An 18,752-nucleotide genomic window follows, 5' to 3' on the forward strand; every position below is an offset into this window, starting at 1 on the left:
CAATATGGTCCTTGAAGGTCAGCTGGTCACCAAAGAATAATTTTTGATGAACCTAGCAGGATGATGAAATCATGCTGTAGAGTCGGAGTGACAGGGAAAACGAGATGCTCAGTCCTTGCCAGGTTGAACTGCAGGTGATGTTCCTTCATCCATGCCGAGATGTTTGACAGGCAGCTTGAGATCCATGCAGCTACTATTGGATTGTCTGGTTGAAATGAATGATAGAGTTGTGTGTCATCAATGGTTGAATTTGGTAGGAGAAACCATGTGCTTGTATAATGGGTCCCAGTGATGTAGTGTATATGGTGAAGAACTGATCCCTGAGGAAACCCTGTGGCCAGTTGATGTTCTTTGGATACCTCTCCTCCCCAGGAAACCCATGAAAGACCTACCTGTGAGATAAGATTCAAACCAGAGGAGTGCAGATCCAGTGATGATAGACTGGAGAATCTGATGATTCACAGTATCAAAAGTGGCAGATAGATCCAGAAGAATAAGAACTGGTATTTTGGAATCAGCTTTCTCTATCTGCAGGGCTACAGTGACCGACAGCATAGCAGTCTCAGTTGAACGGCCGCTGCTGAAACCTGATTGGTTAACGTTCAGTTGGTCATTCTGTGAAAGACATAGTGTAACTGTGTCTATAAAGGTGTGAACCAAATGGTCCATGCCATTAGAATAACAAAGGAACAGCATTCCTCGGGAACGTCTTGTAGATTGCAGGATCTCCAGCGGGAAAGTTCTAACAGTATTGTTTCTAGCCCTTTTGTGTTCAGGTATACAATTATATCCCACAGTCAGAACTTTGGGAGAAGCTAGGATTCATACAAGGGTTAAGATTGTTTGAAGGAAGACACGCTAACCTCGCTATTGAAGAACTGCTACACAACCATCTTCAATAAATTCTTCTCCCCACTAAAATTTTGGTCAAGCCTACTTTATTTTTGCTGAGCAGTCTTTTGGGTGGCTCACCAATGTAATAGATTTCTCTAATATAAAGAATAAAGTAAAGATGATGATACATGGGGCAACTTTTTAGGTTAGAAGGGGTAGTATGCACTGGCCTGTCTAAACAGATATTGTCTTGACATGAAGTTAAAGTGGACTAATTGAAAGAGAACAACTGCACACTCACTTAAGGATAATAAATTGCCTATGCTTAAGTGAGTGTGCAGTTGTTCAATTAGATCATATTTTTTCCTTCAATTTGCACCTCTATAGGTGTGTGTTTGATTTGCCTCACTTGCTTAATGAAGTTAAAGTGGATCATAAAGTGTCAGTTGCTGTATTTACATCCAGAGAGGATGACACTACAGAGGAAAGATGGAAGGGTGAAAGGGAGCGTCGGTTTTGCCTAAAAGTAACTGGTAGAGAAATTGGTGGCACACAGGTAGTAATATGTAGGTTAAATGTAATAAAGAAATGAGCAGAGATGTCTAGAGGTTTTATTAAATGTTGTCTGTGATACAACTGCATGTGTAAATGAAGTCAAGCTGGTTGCCTTATTTGTTAGTGCTTGTGGTGGTAAGCCATTTGAGATCGAATGAAGCTAGGAGTGGAAGTGGAAGTCTGCAGTGTAAGGCTTCTCCAGATGGATTTTGAAGTCACCAAAGACGATAAGTGGACTGCCATCCACAGAGAATGAGGACAGCAGTCCATCCAGCTCCTCTATAAAGGATTATATATGTCCAGGAAGGTGATAAATCATTACAATATGGAGTTTAACAGGAGCTGTTACCATAATAGCATGAAACTCAAAATCATTTTTAAGGCATAGGGAAGAGTGGGTTGAGTATTTCCAATTATTAGAAATGAGAAGACCAGTACCCTTCCAAACTGATGGGGGGTGTGAGTGAAAGGGAAGTTGTTAGAGAGAACAGCAGGGGTTGCGAAGTCTTCTGGACGAATCCAGGTCTCGGTCAAGCCCAAGATACTAAGAGTAGACTGAGAAGCAATGGCCAGAATGAAGTTTGTTGACAGCTGACTGACAATTCCAGAGACCCACAGAAAATGACAGAGGTGCAGCAGAAGAGGTGCAGATAAGACACAGTTTAGCAAGATTGTGTTGCTGTCTGTGTGTGATGTTAGAGCGTTGTTGAGAGAGAACAAGAATGTATTGGAAACATACTACCGCCTACCTTACTCTACCTGAGAGGTAAGGAAAAATACACTTACTTAAGATCATATTTTTTTATATCTCTGAAATAAATTATTGTATTCTTGAAAACAATCTTTTATTGTACTATTGAGTAAAATATTATTTAGCTGGTATGTGGTAGGCGTTCTGGCGCAATATGGCTGCTGTCGCATCATCCAGGTGGATGCTGCATATTGGTGGTGGTTGAGATTGAGATTCCCCCTTCTGTGTAAAGTGCTTTGAGTACTCAGAAAAGCACTATATAAATGTAACGGATTAATAATTAATTAAAACAATCTTTATTGTACTATTGAATAAAATATTGGGGAAAGTCGTGGCCTAATGGTTAGAGAATTGGACTCGTAATCGATTGGACTCGGTTGTGGGTTCGAGTCCCCGGCCGGCAGGGATTGTAGGTGGGGGGAGTGAATGTCCAGCGCTCTCTCCACCCTCAATACCACGACTGAGGTGCCCTTGAGCAAGGCACCGAACCCCCTCCCCGGGCTCCCCGGGCGCTGCAGCATGGCTGCCCACTGCTCCGGGTGTGTGTTCACGGTGTGTGTGTGTGTGTGTGTGTGTGCATTTGTTCACTACTCACTGCTGTGTGTGTGCACTTGGATGGGTTAAACGCAGAGCACCAATTTCGAGTATGGGTCACCATACTTGACAATACGTCACGACTTTTTTTAAAATATTATTTAATTATCAAAGAAAGAAAAAAATTAATAGCCATAATATGGACTTTTGTAAATGCTGTGATGTTCAGATACTGTTATTTCCTTCTGACATTGCTGATTTCACCATTAACTCTTCACCTGAACAGTTTATGCTGCTGTATATGGTATCATTGTAATCCTTGACCATCAAAACATAGGGGTAGACACCTTTTCTGTGTTATTATGTTTGGTTCAGGAGATATGACACAAAATACATAATTTGGTTATGGCGGAAAGTAAAATGGTCGCCATGGCAACCACGAGGTGTTTTTGTGGTGGTTCCATTTCTGAAAATGTTTAGGGCCGCAAACTATATGTGTACCAAATTTCATGCTTTTATGAAAAAGTGAACATATCACCTCAAATTTTGCACACATCATGGACTATTTATGAATATACAGATTAAGGCTCATGGAAGTTCGAGAAGTCGAATGGCACGTGACTCCTGTCAGGGTGAGATGTCCGTTCCGGAGGTCGACGCTCATCATTTCAGTGGCTCCTCCCACAGCCGTCTGAGATTTGATTCGCTGCCTCAAGTGTTTAGGAAGGCGTGAGTATAAAAAAACCTCACAGTAATAAAACACTGCAAAGCAATTTTTTGCTATATTTTTATGGCTGATGATAACCAATTAATGGCTGATATTAGAATTCTGCATTTTTGTATGAAAAATGGATGAAAAATTCAATTCAATTTGCTATTACATTTAACATTGTTCTTAAATTATTGGTGTTTCTAACAATTCAACTTTTAAGTGAGTGTTAGATGACAGAAAGGTAATCTAAATATAAAAATATGAGAAATTAGCATGAAAATCGTTATAATATGCCCAGTACTGACCAAAAACTTCACGAATATTGACCAAAAATGCCAAAATTACATACCTGTGTATAACTCCATCTGCAGGCCGCACATCTCTGTCGGTGTGCGTGTGAACTCCTCGAGTGGACTGATTTTCTACGTGGCAGGAGGGAAAGGCCAGAGGACCATGACGCTCTCTGTGTTTGATGACCAGCTGATGCTGACGGTCAACGGCGGAAAGAAGAAGACCAGCATACGCAGCAAAAAGAAATACAACGACGGCCTGTGGCACACGGTTCGTATGTGGATGGGTCGTGTTTTTAGATATACAATTGTGTTTTGTTTTTGATTTTCCTGGTCTCTAATTTTCTCAATGAACTGGTGCAGGTGTTTGTGAGAGTGGAGGCTGACAGGGCCTCTCTGACAGTGGATGGCCTCGACACCCAGAATAAGAGGGTGACAGGTGGAGGGAAGAGTGTGTTTGGTGCTCCTCTCTATATCGGTGGACTTCCCTCAGACCACAGCGCAGCTATGGTAAACACTGTTACTCACATTATGTTCAATACAGGTGAACTGCCTTGTTGTCTACTGCTTTATATAGTGACTGAAATTAAATGCTCTACATGGAAAACAGCTCAACGAGTCACACAAATATTGCAAAGATGTGATTTGGCTTTTCTTTCTTTCTGTTTCTTTCTTCCAGGCTGGTTTCGTTGGCTGCGTGCGGGATCTGAAACTGAACGAGGTGCCGTCACAGCGCCCCTCTCACAGTGTGGGAGTGACACCCTGCTATCAGCAGTCCCTCCAGCCCGGGGTTTACTTCTCCAGTCAGGGAGGATATCTGACCATCGGTGAGCCAATCAATCAAACACGCTTCAGATTGAATTCAGAAAGGTGGTGTGCAGTACACTTGGTTTATTGCGCCTCTCTGTCATGCTAGACGAATCGCTGGTGTTGGTGCGGGACCTCGAGATCCAGCTGGAGGTGCGTCTGGTTTCAGACTCTGGGCTCCTGCTGCACACTGGAGCCAAGAAATCTCAACAGCTGAGTCTCTATCTGAACCAGGGCCAGGTGACACAGCTGTGCGCTCACACATACACACGCAGTAACTTACCCATAACTCTTACCAGGTCAAATCATTTTTAAAAGAGAGTTCAGGGAGTGTCAACAGATGCGGGCAGGGAAGTGGTTTAGGGTCGGTGGTGCTGCCTGACGGTCAGTGGGATGGGTCCATACACCAGTTTGAAGTGTGTTTGTTCTTTGCAGGTGACTGTGTTGGTGAACAGCGGCAGTGGACGGTTCTCAGTCAGTCTCGTACCAGAAGAGTCTCTCTGTGATGGAGGTTGGCACACTATTGCAAGTGAGTCTTTAAAAACACAAGCAATCGCACTGCATTTAACCCTTGTGGTCTTTGTATTATTTTTTTTATTTGGAAACCAAAGTCATTTGAATTAATATTATTATTAATATTAATATCATTATTAGCTTTAGTAACTTTGCTTGGTTCTTGTTGCCCATCACTTATTTTGTTCATACTTTTCATCTGGTTCTAAAGCTACACAGAACAGAAGGGTTAAAATTAGGGCTCTCAGTTTAATGCATTATTAGATAAAAATAATACAATTAAAATATTTTAACATATATTTCTTCTTTAGAATGTAATAAATAAACAAATAGATAAGAAAACATTAAAGGGAAGTAAAGGGAAATTCTGTTATCATTTACTCACCTACATGTCATTTCAAACCTGAAGAATTTTTTTTTCTTTTGTGCAACATAGAAGGTATTTTGAAGACTATTGGTAACAAAGCTGTTTTGGTTACAAGGTGACTAACCTTATATTGCATGAACAAAAAATGCTGAGACGTTTCTCAAATTATCTTCTTTTGTTTCATAGTTTACGTTAGGCTGTTGTAACCTAAACGTTATGTCTAATAAATTATGTTGAATCAAATATAATATACAGTATATATTTTTAAAGCTACTATTTGTAAGGTCTACTTGATTCTTTCTCATTTAACACAATAATAGCTTTAAATAATCTTTTGTGGGTGTTTTCACAGCCACTTTTATTTTGTGATTAATTAGATGAATTAATCGCCACACCGTGTAATTAATTAGATTAAAAATTTTAATCAACTGACAGCCCTAGTTAAAATATAAAGATACCTTGTCAGTGTATTTGACGCTTGCAATTTTATGATTTTAGTTGTGAAGACGAGCAACGTCATCCAGCTTCACGTGGATGCGGCGAGTGAACATGGAGGGGGTCCCAAACTGAGCAGATCAAACGGGGGCAAAGAGACTGTTTATCTGGGCGGCGTGCCAGGTATGACATTTTAATGCTACCAAATCAATATTTACAATTCCTGTCAAGTCAATTTTTTAAAGCTAAATGTTACATTGAAATAAACAAATGAGGTGTGATGCGCAATATTGACATAAGCCTGTTGTTCTCTTGTGTGCAGATACTATAGCCGTGTCAGGTCTCCCATCCACCGTAGACTCTTTCCACGGATGTGTGAGGAAAGCCATACTGAACCACAGGTCTGTCATGCTGTCCAAACCCCTGTCAGTGTCTGGGTCTGTGGGGACTCAGGGCTGCCCTGCATTGTAGACCACAACTACATTAACCCTACATACTCTACACTCACACCATCAAATCAGCAGGTGGTGGGTTTGCTTAGCGTTTAATTTAAACCGATATTTGTTTATTTTCATGACACCTGTGTATGTAGTTTCATTAAAAAGCACTAAGTGCCAAGATGCCACTGATAAACTATTATGTTCAGAACGGCAGGGACCAGAGTAATATAGAGCTGGATTGGCACTAGAATCATATTGTCCAGGTTTAATTAATACATTTCATTGATGCAATCATATGACCATTAAATGGGTTTTATGGGAATATTTAGTTGTATAAAAACACCGGATGGCAATTTAACGTGGATGTCCCATGCGCCATAGGGATTTGTGTATTATCTAAAATCACTGGAGTTGAAAACTCATGAAATATTATTTTTGTCACTTTTTATATTTTGTCAGATTCCCTCAGCTGTATTTTTATTTGCAATAAACATTTCCTTTGTTTTATGTCACCATGATTTCATGCTGATCAACTTCGCACAAGCTGGAATTACAGTCAATTGTTTAATAGTGTAGCTTTGGACATACAAAACACACGTGAATCAATGTGAGTACAGGCAAACAACCCAGACTACATGAGACTAACACTTCAGAGAGACGACTGCGTTCAGAAGGTTGTTCTAATCCAAGCTCATGTCCTCGTCATCATCTTTCTTGTCTTTGGAATCGCCATCATCTGTCTTGCTATCACTGCCCTCCATGGCCTTGGCAAACGCCTCCACATCTAAACACCAAGGCAAAGCAAATGAGTGCTTGTGGGTACCGAACATAAAATAGTTATTACAAATACTCAAGATACACTGTTTCCTTGAAGTTCATATAAATTTGAAATCAAATCGTATGTTGATTGATGGACGTGTTACACATCTCACCTCCTTTATTAGCTGCGTCCACTGCTTCAGAAGGCAAACCAAACTGGTTCATGAGAGGGCCGAGCTGACCAGAGGCCAGAGCACTACTGAACATACTCATTGCCTGCACAGACATAAACAGCATGTTTACATCAAAGCAGAATACATGGACAAGCCCAAGGTTCCCACAAATTGCTTACGTTTCATAAAGTAAGTCAATGGGGACCAACAACTGGTTCTTCAAAATATCTTCTTTTGTGTTCAACAGAAGAAAGAAATCTATACAGGTTTGGTATGACATGAGGGTGAGTAAATGCTGGCAGATTATTGCTGGAGTGAAAAAAGTAAAAAAATTATGGAAAGTGCACAAAATATTTCATATGAAATATATATTTTCCAAAAAGTGTTTCACCCTAAAACTGTGTGAAAATCAAAGCAAGTTTGAGGTTGATATAAAAAAAAATGAGTATGATTTTATGTGGGTGCAGTACCAAACATTTCCACTAGATGAAGTTCACTTTACATTCATTTCCAATGTGATAATATTTAGAAGTAAATAAACAGTACAAGTGTGATTTGTTTTTTGTTTTTTTTCCTGAACCTAATGATTAAACCTTTAATCATGTCTATACTACTTTGTGTTGTGCCAAAACATTTACCTATTTTATTTTCATTCCAATGAATTCAGAAATTCTTCAAAAACAAATAAAATAAAATGAAACTTTTTGGTCAAAAATGACCAAACAGCACCACAAGGTTAAAGGTTTTCAGTTTTTTCTTTCATAGTGTAATTTTGGTGAATTATACTGAATCCCATTAGATTCAGTCTGACCCACAACATAATTATTTCCAGAATTTGAACATAATACGGTTATAATCAACACTGTACTGCGATGAACAGACATTCATTTGAGTGCATTATGAGCATGAGTGTGACCTGCTGGAACTGTGGAGAGGTCAGTGTGTTCTGGATCTCTTCAGTGCTCTGCGGGAGCGATTCTCCTGACGGCAGGTACGGCAGTAGTCTCTGCTGCACTTCAGGGTTAGCCAGAATAGGAGCCATGACATCAGGGGTCAACACACTTGCCAAGTCCACTACAGAGGAGCAATGCACAGCGTATTAGAGAATGGGAAAACTGGGCAAAGATCACATCAAAGGTACATCAGCTGTCAGTGTCTCACCTCCCGGCCCCTCTGTGGCAATGGCAGGCACATTCATGGTGGCCAGGATGCTCTGAAGGTCACTCAGCTGGATGGGCTGTGTGCTGGAGGGGGGTCCCGCAGGCATGGAGGGAGTCTGGGCTGCAGGGGTGGTGGGGGTCACCGTGGGTGAGCTGGTGGAGGTAGCAGCAGGGGTGACGGGTGTGGTGGGTGCCTGGGTGGAGCTGATGCGGGCAACCGATCCAGAGGAGGGAGTGGCTGCAGCAGATTGGCTGCGGGAACTGTGCGTACAGAAGGTGGATAATAAATAAAATAAGCAAGTTGTGTGAGCACAGCACCAGAAATAAGCATGGAGAAATCAAAAGATGTACCTCGAGGTTGAGCTGCTGGTAGCAGGACCTCCACTGCCCAACAGACTGGCCAGACCTGGACCAGTCAGAGCACCTTTAATTAAAAAATAAAAATCCAACTTACTGACTTCAAACTTATATATTTATTTATTTGCAATATGGCCCAGTTCAAATAGCATTTACAATCATGGACATAGTAATTTATTTAAAGTAATATTCTAATAACTCACCAAGTCCACCCAGTCCTGTTGGTCCGATCAGCTGCATGAGTTGATTGTGACTCATATTACCCAAGAGGCTTTGCAGACCACCTTCTGTTTATAGAGAATTACATGTACAGAAGGGAAATACACTTAGTACTCTTCTTGACAAAGAGCCTGTCCCAAAACGGTCACTTGCCGTCACTGCACTTGATCACTTGTCTACTTACAAGTATGCATAGAAGAGATTACCTGATGGGAGTGGACACACTCACAAAACAGTGTTGTAAAAGCAATTAAAAACAAAGTAAACTTCTCAATGCCTGTTTGGTAGTTCTTATGCAACAGACAGCAGTTTAGTAACTGCGGAGCTTCTAATTACAGTATCTGACAGAAGTGAGTACACCCCTCACATTTTTGTAAATATTTTATTATATCTTTTCACGTGACAACACTGAAGAAATGACACTTTGCTACAATGTCAAGTAGTGAGTGTACAGCTTGTATAACAGTGTAAATGTGCTGTCCCCTCAAAATAACTCAACACACAGCCATTAATGTGAAACCCTAAACACACACCCCTAAACGAAAATGTCCAAATTGGGCCCAATTAGCCAATTTCTCTCCCCGGTGTCATGTGACTCGTTAGTGTTACAAGGTCTCAGGTGTGAATGGGGAGCAGGTGTTAAATTTGGTGTTATCGCTCTCACTCTCTCATACTGGTAACTGGAAGTTCAACATGGCACCTCATGGCAAAGAACTCTCTGAGGATCTGAAAAATTAATTGTTGCTCTACATAAAGATGGCTTAGGCTATAAGCAGATTGCCAAGACCCTGAAACTGGTCTCAAATTGGTCTGCATGGCTGTTGTCCCAGAAGGAAGCCTCTTATAAAGATGATGCACAAGAAAGCCCGCAAACAGTTTGCTGAAGACAAGCAGACTAAGGACATGGATCACTGGAACCATGTCCTGTGGTCTGTTGAGACCAAGATAAACTTATTCGGTTCAGATGGTGTCAAGCGTGTGTGGTGACAACCAGGCGAGGAGTACAAAGACAAGTGTGTCTTGCCTACAGTCAAGCATGGTGGTGGGAGTGTCATGGTCTGGGGCTGCATGAGTGCTGCCGGCACTGGGGAGCTACAGTTCATCGAGGGAACCATGAATGCCAACATGTACTGTGACATACTGAAGCAGAGACTGGGCCGCAGGGCAGTATTCCAACATAATGACCCCAAACACACCTCCAAGACGACCACTGCCTTGCTAAAGAAGCTGAGGGTAAAGGTGATGGACTGGCCAAGCATGTCTCCAGACCTAAACCCTATTGAGCATCTGTGGGGCATCCTCAAACGGAAGGTGGAGGAGCGCAAGGTCTCTAACATCCATGTCTTCATGGAGGAGTGGAAGAGGACTCCAGAGGCAACCTGTGAAGCTCTGGTGAACTCCATGCCCAAGAGGGTTAAGGCAGTGCTGGAAAATAATGGTGGCCACACAAAATATTGACACTTTGGGCAAATTTGGACATTTTCACTTAGGGGTGTACTCACTTTTGTGGCCAGCGGTTTAGAAATTAATGGCTGTGTGTTGTTATTTTGAGGGGACAGCAGATTTACACTGTTATACAAGCTGTACACTCACTACTTTACATTGTAGCAAAGTGTTATTTCTTCAGTTGTCACAAGATATAATAAATTTAAATGAGGGGTGTACTCACTTCTCTGAGATACTGCAAGTGATAAAATGCAGTTGCAAGTCTTTTACAAAATACACAATCATATCTGCACCAACACAACATATAATTTGGTAGTAAATTGTAAAAAGTTACATGTAATATCTAATTCAATGTAATTTTCCTCAAAATCTCAGGGCACATTCTGAACAGTTCCTGAACCTAATGAATGATGGGATGCCGTTCCAAACCCGGCTTCGGAAAACAGATTAAGATATTTTTGATTAATTCCTCCATAGACAGTAACACAACTGCAATGTTCCCAGTAGGCTTGCTGTGATAGACGGTTTTGGCGGTGATACCGCAACACCGGTTACGTCACTTGCCCACCGCGGCACCGTCCCTCACCGTCATTTTGATTTTTTTAATAGTAATACAAATAATTTAGTTCAGTTAGAGAACAGACACTACAATTAAAACTGAACATGGCTGCTCAATGCAGCACACCAAACGAACGACAGTCGCACATCACAGTTATCACCTGAGGAGAGGGAGTCGAGCTGACTGACAAGAAGAGTGAGGTGAGACAGACAAGACGATATGCAAGATATTTTGGATTTTGAAAAACCTGTTGACCTGCTATTTATCTAAGGTGATATCGGAAATTTTTCTTTTTACATTCGTTTCTCATTTATTTGGATCCACGGTATTTGCTGATTTTTATTTTATTTAAACTGTGTGATTTTTTTCCCCATTATTTTACATCAAGGCCTATAGGGCTCTACGCTTACTTTTATTTTTAGGAGCGCTTGTGCTCCTAATTTAAAAACTTTAGGAGCACGGTCAAAAATTTAGGAGCACCTTCAAATCAATAATCAAAAATTCTGATCAAAAATGAACCTTCCCATTACGAGCTGATATTTGACTCCTTAAATTATTTACAGGGAATTTTGTTTTTACCTTTGTAATGGCATTTTTCTAACTTTATTAAAAGTATGTAATCTTTTATTTCAAATTAAAAAATATATTTATAAGCTTTTTATCATTTCTAATTAAAACAGCAGAATAAAAACAAGTAGAATAAGAAGTAGAATAAGATAGCAATCGAATGAAATCAGTATTTAAGGAATACATTTGTACTACAGAGGTGGCACAGAAGAACACAAGTGGCTTGTATTTTCAGATGTTTAATGAGGCTCAGAGGTTGCATAAGTGCAATTAAATCCATAAATTCATGTTGAGGTTAATGTTTTAAATATACAATTTTGCACCAACACAACATATAATTTGGTAGTAAATTGTAAAAAGTAAAAAAATGTAGATATTGATTTAAATAACAGAAAATATACTTTAAAAATTAAACTAAAACTGCCGGTAGGTGGCGGTATGTCGCTGATTTGATCACTGAATAATTAATAACTAATTGATTCGTTCGAACGGCTGATTCATTCAGGAATGAAGTATGTGACTGTCTTTATGAATGCGTAATTGAATCATTGACTCACTAGATTCATTTAAAAACACAGTACATTCATAAATGAAACACCGCTGTGTTTGAATGGATATGCGCAGTTGATGAAATAGAGCTAAATAAGGCAATAGTGTTGTAGTCAGACAATATAAGTCACTTAATATTAAATTCTTGTTTAATGAACTGTTGTATTAAATCAGTATCACATTTGCAAACTCCCTTAATAATCATTAAAAGCTGTCACTCATCTTAGTTCATCGTGATCTCACAAAACTCCATTATAATCAACAAAGCTCTTTACACTGCAAAATGAATCTCTTATTTACACTCCGTCTACACTTTTTTTGTTATAATGAGAGAATACGTCTGTGATACATTACTCAATGCTGCAAAAACACGTAAGTACATTAGAAACCTTTAAAGATCCCTCCGCACAAACACAAAAATGCTGATCGGGTCAGTCGCACTGGTGCTCCTAAATATTTTCTCATAGTCGCACGCAGTAGTTTTCAGTTGCAAAAACTAGTCCGTGCCTCCAAACTTTCTTAATCATTTTGCTAATAAACGTTCTGCGTTTTATAATGTGGTCCTCAGTCTTTACTGATTTTCAGTTTTGTACACCTATTTAAAATTTGTAAGTTATTTGTTATTTTATATTTATATCGTTTTGTTAATAAAGTTATACGTTGCAGCTATTTTGTTGTTGTTGCTTGAATTGAATTCAAGCAATTCATGCCAAATTGCAGCTAATTTAAAAGTGAAAGTAAAATGTGCACGGTGCTTTAACAAGCTATTTAAGCAAAGGAAAGTAAGGGAAAGTGGAAAAACTCACTTGTGCAATGTGCAAAACTGCACATTTTAGAGTGGCCTTTTATTGTGGCCAGCCTAAGGCACACCTGTGCAATAATCATGCTGTCTAATCAGCATCTTCATATGCCACACCTGTGAGGTGGATGGATTATCTCGGCAAAGGAGAAGTGCTCACTAACACAGATTTAGACAGATTTGTGAACAATATGTGAGAGAAATAGGCCTTTTGTGTACATAGAAAAAGTCTTAGATTTTTGAGTTCAGCTCATGAAAAATGGCGGCAAAAACAAAATTGTTGCGTTTATAAATTTGTTCAGTGTAAATTCACAAATGAAAATGAGAGTGACTAAAGTTTTTTTTAGTATCCCACTATAATATCTAAAAAAAATTTTTGATGTCACTCCCAAAACTTATATAAATTGCTAAGGCATTATACACAGAAAAGAAAGCAAAGAGCACTCTACTGTAAATCACAGAAGCTGTCAATCACTTCATTTCAGCGTGAGCTCATGCTGTACACGGCACAATCTCTCTCTTATTTATATCATATCTTAACAAAAAGATCTGCAAGCATGTAGAACTCAGTCAGTGAGATCATTCTGCATTTTGGGCAGTATTATGCAAATCTGACTAACTTTAATACCTTAGAAACCACCTTATAGACCTTAGAAAACATATTTAAAATTCACGTGGTTGAAAACAAGGCTGTGAGGTACAGACTTGCTGTCTTTACAACTGCACAGACTGCATAAAGATCCTAGACCCAAATTTTCACACTTCACAATTTAGTTTCGTAAGGTTTTTGTCTACTGAAATTGTTTTTCAGAAAGATGTTTTGTCAGCTGTATGTTATTGAACAGCAGTATAATCCATCAAACAGACTACTTCTATCCCTGACAGCTTTGTTTTCATTCCTGACAGTAATTAAATATGACGCTACCCTGCCTCAGGCCTATTGGCCATTGCTTTCAGCTGACATGTCTGTGATGCTGTGAAAACAAATTATAAATAGACACATTTGCCTATGTAATTAGAAACTAAAGTGCACACACATATAGGCCTTAGAGCGGCTACAGAATTGAGTCTTAACTACCTGCAGTGCAGAAAGACCAACCCAACTCCATCCCAATTTCAAAAACTGATTAACAAATCTACATACTCCCATAAAAATACCTATTATGATTTTCACTGAAAAGTGACAAGTATGCATCCCTGAATCTTATAGCCTACACATGCTCTCAAGTAGCCAAGAATGCAAGTGTGGGTTTTGGGACAGGCCCAAAGTGAGATGCATGTTCTCCATCTTCGATCACTCACCACCAAGTGCAGAGAGTTCATGGCCACCACCTCCTCCGCTTCCCAGCGTGCCTGGCATGGGTGGGTTGTTCAGGTACTCGTTGACTTTGCGACAGTACTCCTCATCTTTATCCGTTTTCGGCTCCTTTAGAGAGATGGGAGATGGAATAGCAAGCACAAATGTGACTTGAGCCGATCAGGTACCACAATTCCCTCTAAGTGCATCATTTCGTTATATTCTGACAAAGCAAATCTGAAATGCTGCATATTAGCAAGCATCAAGAAATACTTTGCTCTGCAATCTTTTACTCACCTGAATCCAAAAGAACAGCCTTTTAGAGCCGGCCTTGAACTTCAGCACATACACGCGTCCTGTAGTGCACTGGTTCACCCGCTTGAACTCACAGTCATCCGGGAATATTATCAGATCCTGAAACACAAAATCAAGACTTTGATATCCATATAAAACAACATCGGTTGCATGCAAACAGTAAACAGCCCTCACATCCTCCACGTTTCCGGAGGTCCTGTCCTTCCAGCAGAAGTGGATGAGCGAGTCGTCTGTCTGCTGGATGTAGGCGGTGCCTTTGCGCTTGTCTGGGGTCACTGTGCTGCCCTTCAGGGTCATTTTACCCGCCCTGAACTCAACCAGGTATTTACTGGATGAGCTGCGGGAGCCAGAGACCAGACTGGGGAACAGAGCTCCAGATGACATCCTTACTCGGGTTTCTCAAAGAGCTCAGTGCTCACCTTCATCACAAGATTGATAAACAACATGAAGCTTGAGCACAGTTACTCAGCAAGATTTATTAGCAACCTAGCTAAGTTAGCTTCAAAACTGACTTGTTTTTGTTCAAATATACATTTGCATATTATCTTAAGATATAATATAGCACCATAATTAACCGTTTCACCCTCAGGTTGAAGATATGATCATATTGTTATTGTTTGGCTTCTGAAGCACTTAACTCTATTAGCATTAGCTGCCATTTAAACAACTCAACAGTGACTAAGCATTTTGTTTCCGAAGCGTATTTAAATGAATCACGCCGCTATAAATCTGACAATAACGTATTATAATAAAAGAGTATCATACCGGTGGATAAATGTAGTCTTTCGTGGATTTCTGTAGCAGATAAGGGTCTTTAGTGACACTCGCAGAGAGACTAGTCAACAGTGGCATGAGACTTCCTGTATCCGTGTTCCTATTGGTCACGTCGGTACGTAAGGAAGCTTTTGATTGGCTGATTAACATGTCATTCTTGGCATACAGCAGCATGTGCTGTCATTGAGGGCAGACAGAGCCCCTTTCTTTTTATGTACACTCACTTAATGATTTACAGTGATGCAAAAACCACCGTTTGTTGCACTTTCTCCTGAGGATATCTTGGCCATCAATTGGAATCAGATATCATTTATTGCTCAGTATCTATTACAGTATAATGCAGATATAATAATACAACACTGAGCTTTAAGAAAACAGTCGGTTGAAAGCAGTCATTTATTCATTTGTAAAGAACTGCACTGCTTTCTGTTGTTCTTCTATGTAAACATTAATAAGTTTAAGTTGTAAAAAAATATATCTAACCTACTTTTGATAACCTGCTTATATTTGTTTATTTATACCCATTTATGTGTTTGTTGCTGAACACTTCTAAAACTCGGGCTCCAAACTCAAACTAATTAAAATGATACAAATTTGCAGGAAAATTATAGACTTATTAAAAGTCTAGAATTATTTATTAATTAAAGTGATTTGGTTTTCTGGGAGCCCAAGCATGATGTGTCATGCTACATTTGGCCCTCTGGAGGACAGTCTGACCTCAGGAAGCCTGTTTGTATAGGCCTATAGGCATACCAAGTTTACTATATTTTAATTCAGACTTTAGTATTTAGTACTTTAGTAAGATCCAATTTGCAGTATATGAAAAAGTTGTGATGAATCGTTCAAAGAGATTAACGAGAACCAACAGTACAAAACCACATTTCTATGTAGGCTATGCAATACATTTATAACATACATTCAGTATCGCTATCGAAATAAAACATCTTTTTATATAATTGCTCATCGATACCAATAAATCTAACAAAATCTAGGCCTGGTTTCACAGACAGGGCTTAGACTAAACCAGGATTAGGCCATAGTTCAATTAGGAGTTTTAAGTAATTTTATAAACGTGCCTTAGAAAAAAACATTACTGGTGTGCATCTTGAGACAAAACAAGGCCACTGATATATTTTAAGTGAAGTGAAGTGACATACGGTCAAGTATGGTGACCCATACTCGGAATTCGTGCTCTGCATTTAGCCCATCCAAAGTGCACACACACAGCAGTGAACACACACACACCGTGAACACACACAGCAGTGAACACACACACACACACACCGTGCACACACACACACCGTGAACATACACCCGGAGCAGTGGGCAGCCATTTATGCTGCGGCGCTCAGGGAGCTCGGTGCCTTGCTCAAGGGCACCTCAGTCGTGGTATTGAGGGTGGAGAGAGCGCTGGACATTCACTCCCCCCACCTACAATCCCTGCCGGACATGAGACTTGAGACGACTTGCTGAGTGAGTGAATGCAGGAGATTTTGGCATCGTGTTTGGAGTCTACAGCAGTTGACAAACTGGTTTGTGACTGGATTGAGGTGATTTCTGGGGTAATGGATGAAGATGAAATGGAGTCACATGACTGGAATTTAATAAGTAGTAGGAAAGGACAAGAAAAGAGAAAGAGTGGGCAAAATGAAGGGAGTAGGGTAGATAGCCAAAAGGGGATTAGAAGGAAACAGTTCAGATGAAGATAATAGGGTAAAAAGATTGTAAGGGAGGAATATAAAGTAATTCTTAAATTCAGAAAGGAAGATAAAGTTCAATAGCATTGTCTAGAGATCTGAAGGAAAAGTCAGGAGAAGTGGATACGGCTAAGATTTTGAGAGATGGAAGCTTGTTAGTAATATGTAAAACAGAAGAACAAAAAAAAAAAAAACAAAGCACTAAAAACTGATAATGTTTGCAAGAAAAAACTGAATGAAAGGAAGATGTTGGGTGAGATACGAATGAAACCGGGAGTGAGAACTAGCATTCCAATCGAAGAAGATCTAGAAAGACTCAACGTATTTCTGGAGGTGAAGGGAGTAAAATAAAAAGGTTGCAAAAAAAAATAATGAACGGGGAAAGGGTTCTTTTGGAGTCTCAGGATTCAGTGCTTCCAGAAAGGGTCAAAATTGTCTATGAGCTTTGCAGAGACCATATATTCCTCCCCCACTCCGATGTTATAGATGTGAGAGATCTGGACATATAGCAGTGGTGTGCAAAGGAAAACAAAAGTGTGGAGGTGATCATAGAATTGAAAATTGTAAAGAGAATGCACAAGACAAGTGCTATAATTATGGGGGGCAACATAGGGTAACAAAGAAAGAGAGCTGTGGAAATTGAACAAGTGAAAGTGGTAAACAAAAGTTATGCAGAAGCAGTGAAGAAGGTCTTAGAGCAAAGGAAGTTGTAATCTATAGTAATCAAATTTTTGTAGAGAAAAAAGGAAATGTTAAAATGTATTAACTTTTATAACCATGCAAAAGACTATCACTAGAGGTATTGGGTGAAAATTATGTTATGGAGATTTTAACGCTCATAGCACGTTATGGGACAATTGCAATGATGGGAATGGAATAGTGATAGAAGAATTAGTGGAGATTAAGGATTTAGTATGTTTAAATGATGGAAAGGGAACAATGATTAATGTAAGAACAGGAACAGAAGAAGCTATTGATCTTACACTTTCAAATTCATTGGCGGGTATGTGCGTATGGGAGATGTTTAGAGAAACGACTATTTGGTCCATATTATACATATATAATATGGAGCATATATAATATGCAGTGACTGCTCTAAAATATGAAACGCCAATGTTTCAGACGTTTATAACATGCTTATCCGATAACTTTTATATTTCCTATAGGGTTTATGTATATGCTTTATTTTTTTTCATGATTAACAGTTTTTTTTCTAAGGCATTGTTTGATTCCAGTTTTCCTGTCATGGCTATGCAAAGATTTGATAAAAAAAAATAAAAAAAACAGTATCATAGCTATTAAGCTATTTCTTGTTATGATTTTAAATCTGTATTTAACCTCAGAATGATTTTAAAGTAAGTCTGATTTTGCTGTGCTTCAAAGGGGACATTGGATGCCCATGTTCCACAAGTTGGTATGATTCTTTAGGGTCTTCTTGAAATGGTTGTGTATAACAACACCCTTTTTACCTAGTCAAAAACAGCTCTGTTCACAGCGACTCGTTTCGGTGCATATCCCTTTACATGCTAATGAGCTCTGCTCACCCCGCCCCTCTCTTCTGTGGAAGAGCAAACGCAATTAGCAAATAATCATAAAAAATAAAAAGTGAGACTTACTTCTTCTGGAGGAGCAGCTGGATCATGAATAATAAGTACTGATCCATCCTTGAACTTTAGCGTTTTAACAAAACGTCAGAGAGCATGATTTGCCCAGCCAGATATAAACAATTTTAGTGAAAGTGATGTGAAGTGACGTGTGGCCAAGTATGGTGACCCATACTCGGAATTTGTGCTCTGCATTTAACCCATCCAAGTGCACACACACAGCAGTGAACACACACACA

The 18,752-nt window shown here is 39.5% G+C and overlaps 2 protein-coding genes across 4 annotated transcripts in view; one reads left to right on the plus strand and one right to left on the minus strand.

Annotated features, from left to right (window-relative positions):
• Nucleotides 1-6,750, plus strand: part of LOC306860840 (laminin subunit alpha-5-like) — a 90,661-nt gene extending 83,911 nt beyond the window's left edge. For both annotated transcript variants that reach the window (XM_079402792.1, XM_079402793.1), the window contains 8 exons: nt 3,255-3,403; nt 3,758-3,947; nt 4,040-4,186; nt 4,356-4,503; nt 4,593-4,723; nt 4,919-5,012; nt 5,862-5,981; nt 6,121-6,750. In XM_079402792.1, coding sequence (XP_079258918.1) covers nt 3,255-3,403; nt 3,758-3,947; nt 4,040-4,186; nt 4,356-4,503; nt 4,593-4,723; nt 4,919-5,012; nt 5,862-5,981; nt 6,121-6,269 — 1,128 coding nt within the window. In that variant the 3' untranslated portion in view covers nt 6,270-6,750. The remainder of the gene's footprint in view (nt 1-3,254; nt 3,404-3,757; nt 3,948-4,039; nt 4,187-4,355; nt 4,504-4,592; nt 4,724-4,918; nt 5,013-5,861; nt 5,982-6,120) is intronic.
• A 38-nt stretch (nt 6,751-6,788) lies between these two features.
• LOC306860841 (proteasomal ubiquitin receptor ADRM1) lies at nt 6,789-16,143 on the minus strand. 2 transcript variants are annotated; one of them, XM_079402794.1, is made up of 10 exons: nt 15,204-16,143; nt 14,613-14,857; nt 14,421-14,537; nt 14,129-14,252; nt 8,891-8,974; nt 8,682-8,754; nt 8,332-8,591; nt 8,087-8,244; nt 7,171-7,273; nt 6,789-7,022 (listed from the first exon to the last, which is right to left on the minus strand). In XM_079402794.1, the coding sequence occupies exons 2-10, from the start codon at nt 14,820-14,822 to the stop codon at nt 6,919-6,921; spliced, it is 1,233 nt and encodes a 410-aa protein (XP_079258920.1). In that variant the 5' UTR covers nt 14,823-14,857; nt 15,204-16,143; the 3' UTR covers nt 6,789-6,918. The 2 variants fall into 2 exon arrangements, with proteins under 2 accessions (XP_079258920.1, XP_079258921.1); XM_079402795.1 differs by having other exon boundaries at nt 14,613-14,796; nt 15,204-15,313.
• Between the last annotated feature and the right edge of the window lie 2,609 nt (nt 16,144-18,752).

This window comes from Barbus barbus (genome assembly GCF_936440315.1).
Source record: "Barbus barbus genome assembly, chromosome: 41".
NCBI classification, from domain to species: domain Eukaryota; kingdom Metazoa; phylum Chordata; class Actinopteri; order Cypriniformes; family Cyprinidae; genus Barbus; species Barbus barbus.